Source organism: Harmonia axyridis, chromosome 5, assembly GCF_914767665.1.
Source record: "Harmonia axyridis chromosome 5, icHarAxyr1.1, whole genome shotgun sequence".
Taxonomy (NCBI): Eukaryota; Metazoa; Arthropoda; class Insecta; order Coleoptera; family Coccinellidae; genus Harmonia; species Harmonia axyridis.
In genome coordinates this window covers 24,291,668-24,307,344 of record NC_059505.1, presented here as the reverse complement: position 1 = coordinate 24,307,344, position 15,677 = coordinate 24,291,668, and the positions used below count along the sequence as shown (strand labels likewise).

Here is a 15,677-nt window from a genome sequence, read left to right as displayed (position 1 = left end):
CGTTATTCAAATAATGAAATTCTGGATCTATTCCATATCCACGGTGAATGCAACAGAATTGTTTCGAGAACTTGTCGAGCATTCAATCAGAAATATCCACATTTACCACCAATTGACGAGAAGATAATTCGGAAGGATGTTTCAAACTTTCTGTTACTCCCTTTTCATCACCACGCTGATTTTTTCCTGAATTCATAAAATGTATTCTACCGCTTTTTCATATGAATAGAATTGGCACACAGGAGTCCTGCATGATTTTATTTCATTTGGTAGGTAGAGGTTTTTTTCTTCTAGGTAGGTACTCCATCCAGTATAATGGATATTCATGAAGTATGCAACATCCTTTCAAGTAGATGAGGAAATTTCTGATTTAAAATTTGATGAGTTCTACCAATAATTCTATTGCATTCATCGTGAATATGGAATTAGATATTTATAATACAAGTGCAGAACTTATTGATATTCTTCCAAGAGTTCAGAATGACCGAGTGGTAGAATGAGCCTTCTGTACGAGTTTTAAACATTATGTTCCCGAATTCACTGCCTTTTTATTGAAATTGACGGAAATTTCCATAAATATCTATTAGTGATTTTTGCATTGAAAAATGTTGGTTGGTAGAACAGTTTTCTGTATCACAAATTTGACAAATAATAGATAAATCCGTTTCAGTCTATTTTGTTCCACAAAATGTGCCGGAAAGAACTGATTTGCCACATAATTAGAGAAAAGTATATCCAGAATTTTGTCATTTGAATATCGGAAATTCAATTCGTGAAATCAAATTAGTGAAGCTTTGATAATGAAAATACCTGTCACATGTATAGTAATTAGATATTTAACTTTCTATGGTCATAGAGTATTATTGCTAGTCTGTCTGGAAACAGATCGAATAAAATTGACCCTACGTATAACATAAATTCATAAAATCTCAAATAACTCTTGAATTATTGAATTTGAGAACATAATCACGTTTGGACACTACCCTTATTTTTTACCGTAGAATCCAGCGAAATCACAAAAAAATAGGGTTCTGATTTGAAAATCGAAAGTTATGATCAAATTTTGTTCACAATTTTTGGCACCCTGTGATGATATTTCTTAAATTCAAGATATGCACGATGTTCCAACATCATTTTAGTTTGAGAAAGTGAATTGAAATAGGCATAGGATATTCACAGTAAAAATAATTCAGGTAATTGTGAATAAGGAAATTCTCTCTTTTTTACGGTTTTTCCTTGATATTTTGAAAACTATGAGGACTAACACAATAATTTTAGCAAAGAGTAATTGAGAATGGAAATCTCGATAATATCTGAGACATAAAATGAAAAAAAAGTTTGTTTTGAAAAAAATTTTTTTAATTCTTATATAACCGGAAGCGCCTGAACTTCGAAAATATTTTAGCTGAACAATGTCATATTCCGAAATTTTAGATTTAGGCGTACAACTTTGCTCTTGCCGTTTTGCAATAGCTGGCTGTAACGGTAAGTGGTAGTCGAAATAAATATATCGTAGATGTCATACAATAAGTTTAGTTATTTGTGAACATTACGCCATCGACATGTTAGTCGATTTGTGTCTGCATCATAAAGATATTCACGATTAACCATGTCAGCTTACGAGTCAAATTCTCGTCATTTGAGGGAGGTTTTAATTTTCTACGGAAATATGAATAAATCTGCGGCTGAGGCTCATCGAATGCTCTCAAATACCTATGGTGAGGCCGCTATTAGTGAAAGAACGTGCCGAGAGTGGTTTCAACACTTCAAGAATGGTGATTTTGATGTCGAAGACCAGCATCGCGGTGGAAGAGAGAAGGTTTTTGAAGATACAGAATTGGAGGCAATACTTGATCAAGACTCATTTCAAACGCAACAATAATTGACAGGATCATTAGGACTACAAGCCATTTCAAAACGCCTGAAAGTCATAGGAATGACACAGAAACAAGGAAATTGGGTGCGTTACGAGTTGAAGCCGCGAGGTGTTTGAACGACGTTTATTTACTTGTGAACAGCTGCTTGCAAGACAAAGACGGAAGGGGTTTCTGCATCGGATTGGGACTGGAGACGAAAAATGGGTTCATTACGATAATCCCAAGCGCATAAAATCATGAGGATATCCTGACAATGCTTCCACATCGACGGCCAAACCGAATATTCACGGTTCTAAGGTCATGCTCAGTATTTGGTGGGACCATTATTATTATTATTATCTCGGCGTAGTGTATTATGACTGAAAGAATCACAGGCAGGGCCGTCGCTAGGGGGTAGGCAGGGGAGGCGACCGCCTAGGGCGGCAAAATTCTGGGGCGGCATTTCAATCTTGATCAACAAAAATCATATGTGTAAAAATTCAAAGTAAGAAATGAGATTTAAATCGGTTAGAAACAACACGAAAATATACAGACAATTTAATCAACAATTTAAACCATCGAAGGTGCCGCATTATACACAACAACTCATAAATATCCAGATGTCGTCTAAACCCCCTGAAAAAAAACAAAATGTTCAAACGTTTTATAAAGTGGAACTCAGCAGAAGAACCTGAAATCGCAGAGCCTATTCTAGAGGTATCTAGGTACTAAATTACTAGAAGAATGTATTGAATAGATTTCTTTTTACTTTCACCGTGATTTTTTTTTCGGATTAATAACTTGATTTTATAATGCTGATTGGAAATTGGAATATTATTTCAAATTTTATAAATCAATTACCTATATTTTAAAATAAAGTTGACAAAGCCGTCAAATTTACTTTATAAGAGTATCTAGATACAAAATAAGATACTTTTTTGCAAAGGTATCTTAAGATACTTAAAAAAAAAGAATTCAAATAACTATCTGAAGATTCTTTTTCAGATACTTGATAAGGTACTTTGTCAGGTGTTAAAATGCTAGGTACAATTCTGAAATTCGGAGGGTCTTGCAATTTTGTTTTCGGTAGTAGGCATAAGAGCGATATTAACGGAACTGAAATAGTTATCATTCGAACATTTGTCATAGATTTCATTTCCACATTTTTAACATCTTGAAAACATTACGGACCGTGACGTGCCTTTATGAGAAATCGTCCTTGCTTCCTTTCATAACTAGCAATTGGTTTCTAGCACAGTTTTATCACTTTATTGCCTCTGTCGAAGATCGGTTTTGTTTACGTTATACCAGCTGCTGAAATCGTGGGTAGATTTTTGTGACCTAATACGGGTTTAACAATTCATGGAAAAAACCAAATATATTCAAGAAATGGAATTTTTATCTGTTTCGTCCAACAATTTTTATTAATTTCTTTAGTAGTTTATCAATTAATAATCTTTCCTGATTAAATTTGAATTCATAAGAAATAATTACACTCAATACATATTACGTCCATAAAACCTTTTTAACTTTTTATAAAAAAATCTTATCACGAATTTGCAAGGGCGTCGACTTGTATTTTTGCCGGGGCGGCAGAAACGCTAGAGCGGGTCCTTATTGAATATTATTATGAAATATGAAAGGACGAAAGGTATTGGTAGCGAACTCCATCTTTTTGATTCTTTACAATTTACGGCATAATTTGATGAAAACTTAGAAATGTCGGCAAAAAAACGTACCGAATTCGTTATATTTAATTCGTTTCCTTTTCTCTTTGGTTCAAAAAATGGAAATAATGTATAACTTCGATCATTTTTTCCAATGATCGAAAAGTTAATTTCTAAATAATTCGTTGAATATTTTTTCCGGACAGATACTTTCATTTTTTGTTCTAGTCATTCATGTGTTACTATTATTATTGTTACTTACCAATCCTAAAATGAATTTTATTTTTTGTATAAGTTTGAACTTGTTGGTTTTGTTTATGTTTTTTCTATGTTATTATTATTAAAATTTCCCAAACAGTCACCTTAAATTTTTCCATATTTCGGTAGAAGACCCCGATAAGCCAAAATAATTTTTTTGCATTTTGCAGAGTTGACTGTTAGGGCGGCAAATTGGGAATTTGCCTAGGGCGGCAATTTGGCTAGCGACGGCCCTGATCACAGGCGATCTTTATCGAACGCAATTAATGCGTTTGTACCGAGCATTGAAAAACAAACCGTCGCAATACAACGAGAAAGAAGATGAATTGATTTTACTGCATGACAATGTTCGACCCCATGTTTCGAAAGTAGTCAAGATATACTTGGAAACGTTAAAATGGGAATTCCTATCCCACAACCCTACCCGACGTATTATCCAGACGTTGCTCCCACGGACTATCACTTGTTTCAATTAATAGCACACGGCCTGGCTGACCAACACTTCCGATCTTATGAAGAAGTAAAAACTTGAATCGATTCGTGGATCGCTTCAAAAGATGACCAGTTCTTTCAATTCGTACGCTGTCCGAAAGATGGGAGAAAGTAGTGACCAGCGTTGGCAATACTTTGAATTATAAATGTATAACCAGTTTTTTACAATAAAGCCTCGAATTTCGCAAAAAAAAAGTTGTACCCTTATGTATTTGTTGTATTATAATAGCATTATTTACTAATCAGGGTTTTAACCATTCGGGTAGAAATTTAAAAAAAATTAGATTGTTTAATATGAAAAAAAGAAGACAATTGGCAACTACATCACAAAATCTAATTTGGTCTTTGAAACTTTGAACCCTTTGAAAACCTTGTAATCACAGCGTCCTCGTCAACATCAATGTCCCTATAAATGTTCAGGACGACAAAATACTCCATAAAAATGGAAGCAAACTACTGAATATGTCGTTTTCCACTGAACCTTATTATTATCCTCTATGATAGAAAAACTTTATTCAAATCAACAGAATTTTCTCACACCAAAATATCACAGCGATATATATCGATATTTTACTCTTACATATTTCGATACATTTCGATAGTGTCAGAAAATATCGATACAATATATAGATATCGATAATTTTCTGACCTTTGCCCATCCCTAGTGTGGATTTGCCGAACGCAGTCATAACCATAAACAAAGATTTCTCTATGATCATAGTTGTCAGTCAAACGCATGTCTTAAAATTTTGTTCAAATATAAATCGTATATTGTATTCTTTAATAATGAATAAAAAATCACCGATATCAACCAAATTCTCAGATCTCATTTTTCCAGAAATGGCAATTTCTTTCTTTGAAGAATTTGGGAGAAATGAATAATCAAAATGTGAGCGTCAGTCTTTCAAGACAGTTATTCATGCTTATAGGTTTGTAAAAAATTTTTAGAGAATATTGAATAATAATATAATCCCAACATTAAGATTTTAAATTAGCACATTTCTTCTTTATAGAGACATGTATGATGCATAAGTCCAAATTTAATTGATGATTGGGTGGGAAAAATTGACAAATATTGATATTCTTGTAAGTCAATTCAAAATGAATAATAGATATATTTTAAGGGCTATCATTCCATTGGATATTTACTTGTGAGCCCTAAAATGAAGTTACATTCATTCCATTGACTCATTAATAGAAATACTACCTGAAATAAAGAAATTGCATTCAATGTTTATTTTCAGTTTTGACAAATATTGAATTTACATAATCGTTCGATAAGATCTATGAAAAGACCTACAGTGAGATTTTGTTTTAGGAATATTCAGTATAGCTGTAATAAACAAACTGAAAAGAGGCAGAATGAATAATAGATCTACCTTTCGGATACCCATATCTGAGAAATCAGGTTATAAGAAGTCCCTCATTTCCAAGGTTTATCAATACATTTTTCAGTTGAGCAGCAAATTATTCTTCTATTCCATATTTTGTGAAGAAATACAATATAATTGCAACAATTTGAAGGACCTATTGGAAATTCCTGAGGAACTAAGGAGTTTTTTAGTATCTGAAGATTGTATTGATGCTATGTTATAGAACGAGACTTGTGGCTCTGGGTTTTACTCAGAAGTGAATTAAACAGGGCAATTTATGTCCTATATAGTAAATAAAATTTTGATAGATATAAGTTTCAAAAGATCAACAATATTGATCATAGTATTTACATAAATCAAAAAATAACTGGCTTACTATTGTTGCATTGTACGTGGATGACTTTTTTGTTTTAACTAATGTTAATTCTGAATGAATTTTCTGATAGAAAATTTTATGAAAAAGAAATTAGGGGAAGCTAAAAAATGATTAGGGATGAATATTACTAGAAATTATGGAAAAGGTAGTAAAGCTATCGATTATATTCTTCAAATATGTATTGCAACAATTCAACATGTCTGATTGTGAACATGTGAAAACTAAATTGAATTTTGATTCAACAAAAAAGAGTTGTAATGATGAACCATATAAGAAATTAATAGGTTTATTAACATCTTTAGCAGTATTAACTAGTCCTGATATAGCATACTCTGTTAATTTCTTGAGTCAATTTAATAATTATCTCATTGTTGAATCTCATTTCAAGATACAAAGATCATTGTTCAAATTTTACTTCAGTCAAAAGGAACTGAGTATTTGAAATCGGTACTAAAATTGTATCGGTCAATACTATTGACCCATATTAGTGGGTTCGATGAAATGGCCATATAGCACCTATTCCTATAACGATTAAAAGATTGGAAACTTTAGTGAACAAATAGGTAGGTATCTACATTATACAAATTTGATCATTCATGAAATGGAAATTTTCAATAAATAGTTGCTTTTTAAAGTATTTTATACCTTCATTGAATTGCTGGAAAATTGATACCAATTTCGAAAGTGACTGCCATGTTAAAATTCTTCATATACTGAATGATCCTTCAAAATTTATTTCTGTCGTAACATTTTGACTAGTATTTCAACTGATATATTCCATACGTTATTGAAATCAATATCTTCAAAGTACATACTATTCAAAAGACTTATAATGGAATTTAGAAGAATATGTCTTTCTCAATTTCATAGTCATATATAATATGATGCATAAGTCCAAATTTAATTAATTCACATCTAAAGTGAATGTTATTTTTAGAAATATTCAGTATAGCTATAATAAACGAACTAAAAAGAGACATAATGAATAGACTTGCCTTTCAAATACCCATGGCCTATGTTACCTCATAAGCAATTACCTATAATATCTTATCTTGGTGAAACCTTTTTGAGAAATCAGGTTATAAGTTTGAGAGTCTCTAATTTCCAAGGTTTATCAATACATGTTTCAGTTGAGCGGAAAATAATATAACAGGGTATATATAGTTGAAATTATTAGTATGAAAGATTTGACTTATTCATTATAAATTCAACAGCACTGCACTCAAATTCTTCAAAAACGGAGTGGTCACTTATATTTTTGCACTCCTCTGTCGTAAAAGTGTATATTTTAGATATTCAAAAAACTCATGGAAACTTGACTGTTATCTGACTAACTTGGCTCTTTTTTTCCAGTAATAAAGCCAATTGTGAATTATCTATAAGGAGTCTTTCTATCTGTTTAATACTGTTTCATAGTAGCATAACTTTTACTCCAATCCAAGACTGAATTGATGAATGAAGCTTCTGTTCTCTTTGGTAGTTCCATCTTCTGTCGCAATAAATTCAAATTCTCACGAAAGGAAATGTAGTTTTATAGATTGTGGAAAATAAACGAAAAATTCCTGAAATAAAGTAACATTCATCCAATTAATTCCAAATAATACAAACCCTTCAAACAAACCTGAATTGAGGAAAATGCATTCGATGATATAAATGTTCATTTCCAAATTTTGACAAATATCTATCGAATTTTCGATTCGCCGAAGACTTTGCATTTTATCTGTCGGCATTTATTTAAATATTGAATAACAATTTTGGAAACTGCAAACTTTTTCAAGAACTTTCATATATCGAAATGGAATATTTATTATTAACATGACACTGACAGTCAAATTGTCCACAGATACCACAGAAATATGGGACTTGAAATGTCAAAATGATCCGAAACACCCCGTATACTCGAAAACCGCGGGGAGAATCGAAGGTTTGGGATTTTTCCCGGGATCTCCAGACGATTTTGAGGGGGGTCTTATTCTTGTCATTTTTGCTCTAGATGGTCCCGTTTGGGCTGTGATTTTACGTTTAAAGTTTGACGTATATGTGCAAGCGGTTTTATATATACTTAGATATTCCTATACGAGTTCCTACACATCCAATATATTTGGCAAGATTAGAGGCTTAAGTTCAGAGAAAACACAAATTCATATAAAAAATCATCTATTTAAAGTTTTACATTTTTCAAATATTTCTAGTATGCCAAATTTTTAATTGGGTCACACATAACTCCAGAAGTTTTGAATTTTTATCAGTGCCCTTCACAATTGCATATTCAGGCTATCAAACAGCTCATCCAAAAAAGGGATCAGCTCTGCAGTGCCACAGCTTCTAGTATCAATTAATTGTTGTCCTCGATATCTGTAGGAAGCAAAACATTCATAAGTACTTATATTTTCATCAAATTATTGCATTAAATAGTTCTAAATTGACTCAATCAGAATTGAAAACTCTACTATACCATTTGTTTGAAATGTTGGAACATACAACTACTTCCAAAAGTATGCCCAATTAAAAGCTGTTGGAGAAACATAATTCATCAGTCTACTGAAATTTGCTCATGTATTAAATTTCTCTACATTTTTTAGCAGCTCTTTGTATGATGAAACTTTTTTTTTGGGTAATTCTCAGTTTGCTTCTCTTATCAATCAGACATTTTGATAGAAAACGTTCATTCTTCTATATATTTCTATATATTGAAGTTTTCTGACGCTGCTTAAAATTCTTCAAAGTCTCTGTTGATACTTCCCTCTCAACATCACTTTGGAGATGTATTCCTTCAGTTTCATGAACTTCTCTGTCTTCCCCTTGATTTGAAGATCCTGTGATATATAAATAAAAAGTTAACAAATAGCAGATAAGTAAATAATAATTTTCTTGCCAATCCTATATATCTATATACAGGGTCTTTCACGAGGAACCTCACCCATATTTATACGGGAAACTACTGAACGTATTTTCATGAAATTCAGCACTTATAAGTATTTAACGATGCTGATGAAATCTAAAATATTTTCAAGGCATGAGCACCTCCGGTTTTTCCGGAAATGACGTCAACTTCCGTTTTTCAAATTGGAACACCATTTTTTTATTGCAGAAATAGATTCCTTAGAAAATTTCAAGTTATTTTCATGTAACATTTTTCAGTTTTGGTTGGAAAATTCTCTCTGAGAGGGAAAATTCGAAAAAAAAATCGAAAATAGAGCTCCGCTGAAACAAGAATAACTTCGAGGTTTTTGGATGGAAAATTTTCATTTTTAGGATTTTTCAAGATGTAAAATTGATGTATCCACTTTAAAAATCGAAATCGCGATTCATTATACAGGGGGTGAAAAAATCGCTTTCAAAGTTAGGGATGACAAAATCGTGAAAAATCAATTTTTTCAAATTAGAACCCCATTTTTTTATGGCAGATATTGAATTTACGTTAAAAAATAATGTTAGTGTATGCATCACACCCTTGCCCTAAAATGGATATTTTCTGAGTTATTCACAAAAAACTGTTTTTCGTCTTGAATTTTCAGCTATTTCTCTTCCCTTCACGCCAAAAAGATGAAATTTTCAGGAACTTTTACTTAAACCAAGTTTTAGATTTTACTACCCTAATATGCAAGAGAAAATTAGGCATAGTGATCGATTTTATAACTTAATACGAATTTTCACCAAATTAATAGGAAACACAAAATGCTACTGAATAAAGAGGAATTTGGCAGATGTAATTAATGATATCTATCATTAAAAAAAAAGAATTTAAAACATGGTAAGTTTCTGCATATGGTTTATAAGGAATTATTTATTTATCACTGGAGAGAAAACCGTTGGCCGATTAGTTGAAATAAAGAGGTTTCCGATACAAATTCGAATCAAAATTCGCCATCTATTTAGGAACAACCTGTAACTTTTTTCTCTTGCATATTAGGGTAGTAAAATCTAAAACATGATTTAAGTAACAGTTCCTGAAAATTTCATCTTTTTGGCGTGAAGGGAAAAGAAATAGCTGAAAATTCAAGACGAAAAACAGTTTTTTGTGAATAACTCAGAAAATATCCACTTTAGGGCAAGGGTGTGATGCATACACTCACATTATTTTTTAACGTAGATTCAATATCTGCCATAAAAAAATAGGGTTTTAATTTGAAAAAATTGATTTTTCACGATTTTGTCATCCCTAACTTTGAAAGTGATTTTTTCACCCCCTGTATCATGAATCGCGATTTCGATTTTTAAAGTGGATACATCAATCTTACATCTTGAAAAATCCCAAAAATGAAAATTTTCCATCCAAAAACCTCGAAGTTATTGTTGTTTCAGCGGAGCTCTATTTTCGATTTTTTTTTCGAATTTTCCCGCTCAGAGAGAATTTTCCAACCAAAACTGAAAAATGTTACATCAAAATAACTTGAAATTTTCTAAGGAATCTATTTCTGCAATAAAAAAATGGTGTTCTAATTTGAAAAACGGAAGTTGACGTCATTTCCGGAAAAACCGGAGGTGCTCATGCCTTGAAAATATTTTAGATTTCATCAGCATCGTTAAATACTTATAAGTGCTGAATTTCATGAAAATACGTTCAGTAGTTTCCCGTATAAATATGGGTGAGGTTCCTCGTGAAAGACCCTTTATACGTAGGTATGAAGAATTACTATTGAGAGTAAGTTTTTAAACAAACAAAGATAATATTTATGGACAGCCCGAAGCACTTGTCTACGGTTAGCATTTCTCCTTGAGGACTATACTTAATCGCTTATCGTTTAAATTTTACACTGAAGAAAATATAACAAAATTTAACTCACCAGGAAGAAATAATTCAGGGATAGCAGTTGCCCAAATTCCTTTAAGGCTATCTAATTTCACTTCTTGCGGATTTGTTGATGAGTTTTTGAGTTGAGCAATGGATAACTAACTTTTTCGAGCAAAAGTTTGAAAATTGTTGGCTGCTTCTCTTCATTCGAAAACGATGACGTTTACCCTACACATCTCCACAGTTAGGAACACAATATTTGTTGGACTTCAAAGTTGACTGCAACATAATAAATCTCTTACCAAAAATAAGGTACGCTACGTTCGACGGATCAACTAAAAATTTTTGAGGTTAAGTAAATATTTCTCTAGGTAAATAGAAAATCAGTGATGCGAGCGGCCACTCGAAGATGTTGATGGAACTAAATTACTGTTTCAGAGTTTAGTACATCAGTTTCTCCTCTATATATACTTGCTCTATGGACTGGACGGAACTCAATTGAATTATTCGCCCTGAAATGCCGATTTTTATGGCATTCAGGCCGTTTTCCATTCGACCGTTAGCAAAGCCTTTCTACGGATCCCTTAGAGTTCTTCTATTTTTAGCATTTTGGTTCGAAATTTAACCCAACTCGAATATTTTCGAGGGAATCGATAGATTCCCTACAATATTTATACTTACCATACTTATACGAAAAAACTAGAAGATAAAAACGCCAGCATCAACATTTCAAACTACTCTACGCAGTCATCAGTCTTCTTCTTCTTCTTCTTCTTCCCATCTTCCTTTACCTGTGCCTGGCTATTAAGTCCATCCTTAATGGGTCTTAGCGAGTCAATAATCAGTAGGGTTTCCTGACATTTTTTCAGAGATTCAATCTGGAGTGTTATTTTCGCCCTTGGGTTTTTTATTTTTTTCTTTGGATACTTTAACTGTTGAGGTTATAATCAGAACTTCTTGTAATGAACTGGCCTGTAGTTGGGTGTTAATGTTTAAAAAAGGGAACTTATTCGAAGAGCGGCTTTCTATAGTTCCGGCCAGTATAGTTATTTTGAAATTAACACAATTTCTCTTTTATGAAAGAATCTTTCGTGCGTCCGGCTTATGCACTAGGATAAGTCTTATATTTGATCTTTTTCGAGGAGGTGTTTCACTGAATGAGACCAAGTATTTTTGAATAACAAAGTTTAATAATGGATTGAAATAATTAATGAGAAAGCACAGTCAATAAAATTTGCACATTACTAGCCTATGGCAAACACCTTAAGAGTAAATAAGAAAAAATTATAACACTCGACAATCTTGGACTATTTTGGTAAAACTTTTATAAGGAGAAAAAACATCAAACAATATATATAAGATTAAATTAAATATCCTTACCCTGGATATCACAATCACTGTTCAAATAAACCTTTCAACAAATTCCCTATTTGTACCTTTCCTGAAACCGTTCCCGCAAACCGACTTGAACTTTATTCAACTTAGGATCGAACTTGAACTCAGAACCGAATTTCCCTTTTTGGTCCCAACTTCCGGACCGAACCCGAACTTCCACTTGAACCCTAACTCTAACTCTGACTCTAACTGTCTCCCGAATTGAAAACTGTTGTTTTTATCGTTGAATAATCGTCACCCTCCTTCTACCAAATTTTTCTAAGCGTCTATCTTCTTTTTCCTTTTGTCCAATCAGAGTGATTGTCCTTACGTACCTAGATTATTGGTTCCACCCCATGTTATGTACTATTGACATGTGTTTCGTAATCACGAAATATATACGAGAATATATTGTTTGTTTTTTCATTTTGAGGGACTTCTCACAAGTTTTTTCTTTATTTTTAAATTCAAGTTTTGAATATTCTGCCAACGAGTTGCGTACAGCTACCTTTTTTGTTGACGCATGTGCGTAGTGGGTAAGCAGAAGACAGGAAGACAATTCTTAAGAAACCGCCACGCAGTTAAATTCTATTTTTTTCTATTTTCGCTATTTTCCAAAAGTTTGGACGCATTTCAACTATTTAACGCTTTATAAATATTCCTCAACATTGTATTGCACAATTACATGGGTTCTGTGATGCTAGTGAACGAGGTTACAGTGCTGTTATTTATTGTAGAGTCACAGACAGTGTTGAAACTATTAATACATTTTTTTTATGTAGTAAATCTAAAGTGGCCCCTTGTTCCAAAAAATTAAGTATTCCTCGATTGGAACTATGTGGTGCAGTACTTTTGGCGAAAGTTTTAGAATGGGTTACAATCACTTACCGCGATAAGATTTGTTTCGATTCCATTCACGCTTACACCGATTCTGAAATTGTACTAGCCTGGTTGAATTCGTCACCCCACAGATGGCAGGTTTTCGTTGGAAACAGGGTTTCTTTCATACAAGAAAGGGTACCTGCTTCATCCTGGTCACATGTCCGATTCACAGAAAATCCTGCGGACCTAGCTTCACGTGGTATGTTTCCCTCGGAAATCATCACTAATGAAGTATGGTTTCAAGGACCTAAACATCTCCGTTCCATCCACCAGAAGTTCGATATCGTTAATAATTTAGAAACGCAAGAAGAACTTCGAAAGTCTGTTTTATTAGCATTTGAAGAAAAACATTTTATTGACGATTTATTGATAAAATATTCAAATTTTTCTGTTCTTCAACGTATCTTGTGCTATGTTTTACGATTCGTTTTTCGAGCATATACATAAAGATCATGCTTTATCCCTATGGGAATTAAATCGTGCTACCTTGACATTTATTAAGAGAACCCAACAGTTATATTTCAATGAAATATTTGAAACAAAAATTTTCCCTAAACCTTTTAAGAAATTAAATGCATTTATAGATTCTCAAGGAATCATAAGAGTTGGCGGTAGACTCACTTATTCAAAATTATCTTTTGATAAAAGGCATCCGGTATTATTGCCCCAGCGGTGCAGACTTGTTGAATTATTAATTGATTCCTACCACAAAAAATATCTGCATGCAGGATCAGGAACGCTTCATTTTTTAATTTCGCAAAATTATTGGATTTTATCTGCACGAAGGGCTATACGCTCAGTCCTATCAAAATGCTTAAAATGTTGGAAAACAAACCCTGTTACGTCGCAACCAATAATGGGAAATTTACCGAATATCAGAATCTCTCCAGCCAAACCGTTTTCTCACTCAGGAGTAGATTTTTGCGGTCCCTTTCTAGTCACAATGAGTAGGCACCGAGGAGTTAAATCTTCTAAGGCTTATGTCTGCGTTTTTGTGTGTATGTCCACCAAGGCGATTCACCTAGAATTGGCGTCCGACATGAGTAGTGACGTGTTTATAGCTGCCCTACGCAGATTTGTGGCACGACGTGGAAAATGTTCACATTTATACTCTGACCGTGGGACAAATTTCGTCGGTGCTAATAGGGAGCTAGTAGCTTTAGCTAAAAAATGCGCTGAATGTGAGTTAATCACTCATCATTTTCTGCCAGGCAATGCCCCTCACATGGGCGGATTATGGGAAGCGGGCGTACGGTCAGTAAAAACTCACCTCAAAAGAGTGATAGGTGATCAAGTATTGAGCTATGAAGAGTTTTATACGCTCTTAGTACAAATTGAGGCGGTACTCAATTCTCGCCCTCTTACTCCGATGAGCTCAGACTCGAATGATTTAGCGGTATTAACTCCGGGACATTTTTTAACCTTGGAACCATTAGGTTCTGTTCCGGATGAAAATTATCAGGACATAAATATAAGCCACTTGAAACGGTGGCAACTTATTCAACAAATGCAACAACAGTTTTGGCGTAGGTGGAAAAACGAATATTTGCATACTCTCCAGCAAAGAAATAAATGGTTAAAATCTTCTCATATGCCAAAGGAAGGTTCTTTAGTTTTAATAAAAAATGATAACCTGTCTCCTTTAAAATGGGATATGGGACGAATACTCAAGCTTACACCCGGTTTAGATGGTGTTGCACGAGTTGCTGATGTTAAAACCAAGTCGGGTACTATAAAACGACCTCTGAACAAATTATGTCCTTTGCCTGTTGAATAATTTTCAACACAAATGATATCTGCTGAACAAGCATATGCTACATTTTTTCTTTTTTATTATTCGTGGGTATTAAATTTTTCATTATATCTCCACCTTGTAGAGATTTCATTTTTTAATTAATTATTAATTTTAAGAGCAAAAGGCTCATTACAGTCGCCTTTGGAGGCGGGAGTATGTTTCGTAATCACGAAATATATACGAGAATATATTGTTTGTTTTTTCATTTTGAGGGACTTCTCACAAGTTTTTTCTTTATTTTTAAATTCAAGTTTTGAATATTCTGCCAACGAGTTGCGTACAGCTACCTTTTTTGTTGACGCATGTGCGTAGTGGTTAAGCAGAAGACAGGAAGACAATTCTTAAGAAACCGCCACGCAGTTAAATTCTATTTTTTTCTATTTTCGCTATTTTCGCTATTTTCCAAAAGTTTGGACGCATTTCAACTATTTAACTTGTGATCAAGCCGCTATAGTTCGTGAATACACACCAAAGGACATAGTGTTGTGTTCATCTCCAGAAAGAAGGGCCCTTCAAGCAGCAGCAGAACCATCCTTTTAAGGGTAAGTCGCAAATCGTTGGTTTTGTTTCAATATTTATTTAATTTATTGATTTGTGAGGGGTCCTATTCGCTATTATTGAATTTTCAACGGAAATCTCGAGGATTGAGGTCCAATCAGTCCACTTCAATTCTCTCCGGCCTTTAACAACTTAAAGTTCTTAAAGCATTTTATTTTGAGCTTTGTAACAACATGGGCTTGTACCGTTAGCACCGCCTAAAATAGGAACCATTTTGAACCGTTGGTGGTCCCTCCGAATGAAACAGATTTTTATGTTCTACGTTTTGGTCCATTCAATCCTCCCTAGAGTTTTAACGACTAAATTTTTAT

At 33.3% G+C, this 15,677-nt stretch overlaps 1 protein-coding gene and 1 long non-coding RNA gene across 2 annotated transcripts; one reads left to right on the top strand and one right to left on the bottom strand.

The window, feature by feature from the left end:
* Nucleotides 1-8,162: 8,162 nt before the first annotated feature.
* On the bottom strand, nt 8,163-11,795 carry LOC123681197. Its single transcript, XR_006747652.1, has 3 exons — nt 10,810-11,795; nt 8,478-8,838; nt 8,163-8,377 (listed from the first exon to the last, which is right to left on the bottom strand). It is a non-coding gene; the product is annotated as an uncharacterized LOC123681197 (long non-coding RNA).
* Nucleotides 11,796-13,956: 2,161 nt separating this feature from the next.
* LOC123680896 lies at nt 13,957-14,790 on the top strand. The gene has a single exon (XM_045619015.1). The coding sequence runs from the start codon at nt 13,957-13,959 to the stop codon at nt 14,788-14,790; it is 834 nt and encodes a 277-aa protein (XP_045474971.1).
* The last annotated feature ends 887 nt before the right edge of the window (nt 14,791-15,677 follow it).

Bases quoted from the DNA above. Each gene is read 5' to 3' on its own strand.
- LOC123680896 (XM_045619015.1), top strand. From the start codon at position 13,957: ATGAGTAGGCACCGAGGAGTTAAATCTTCTAAGGCTTATGTCTGCGTT.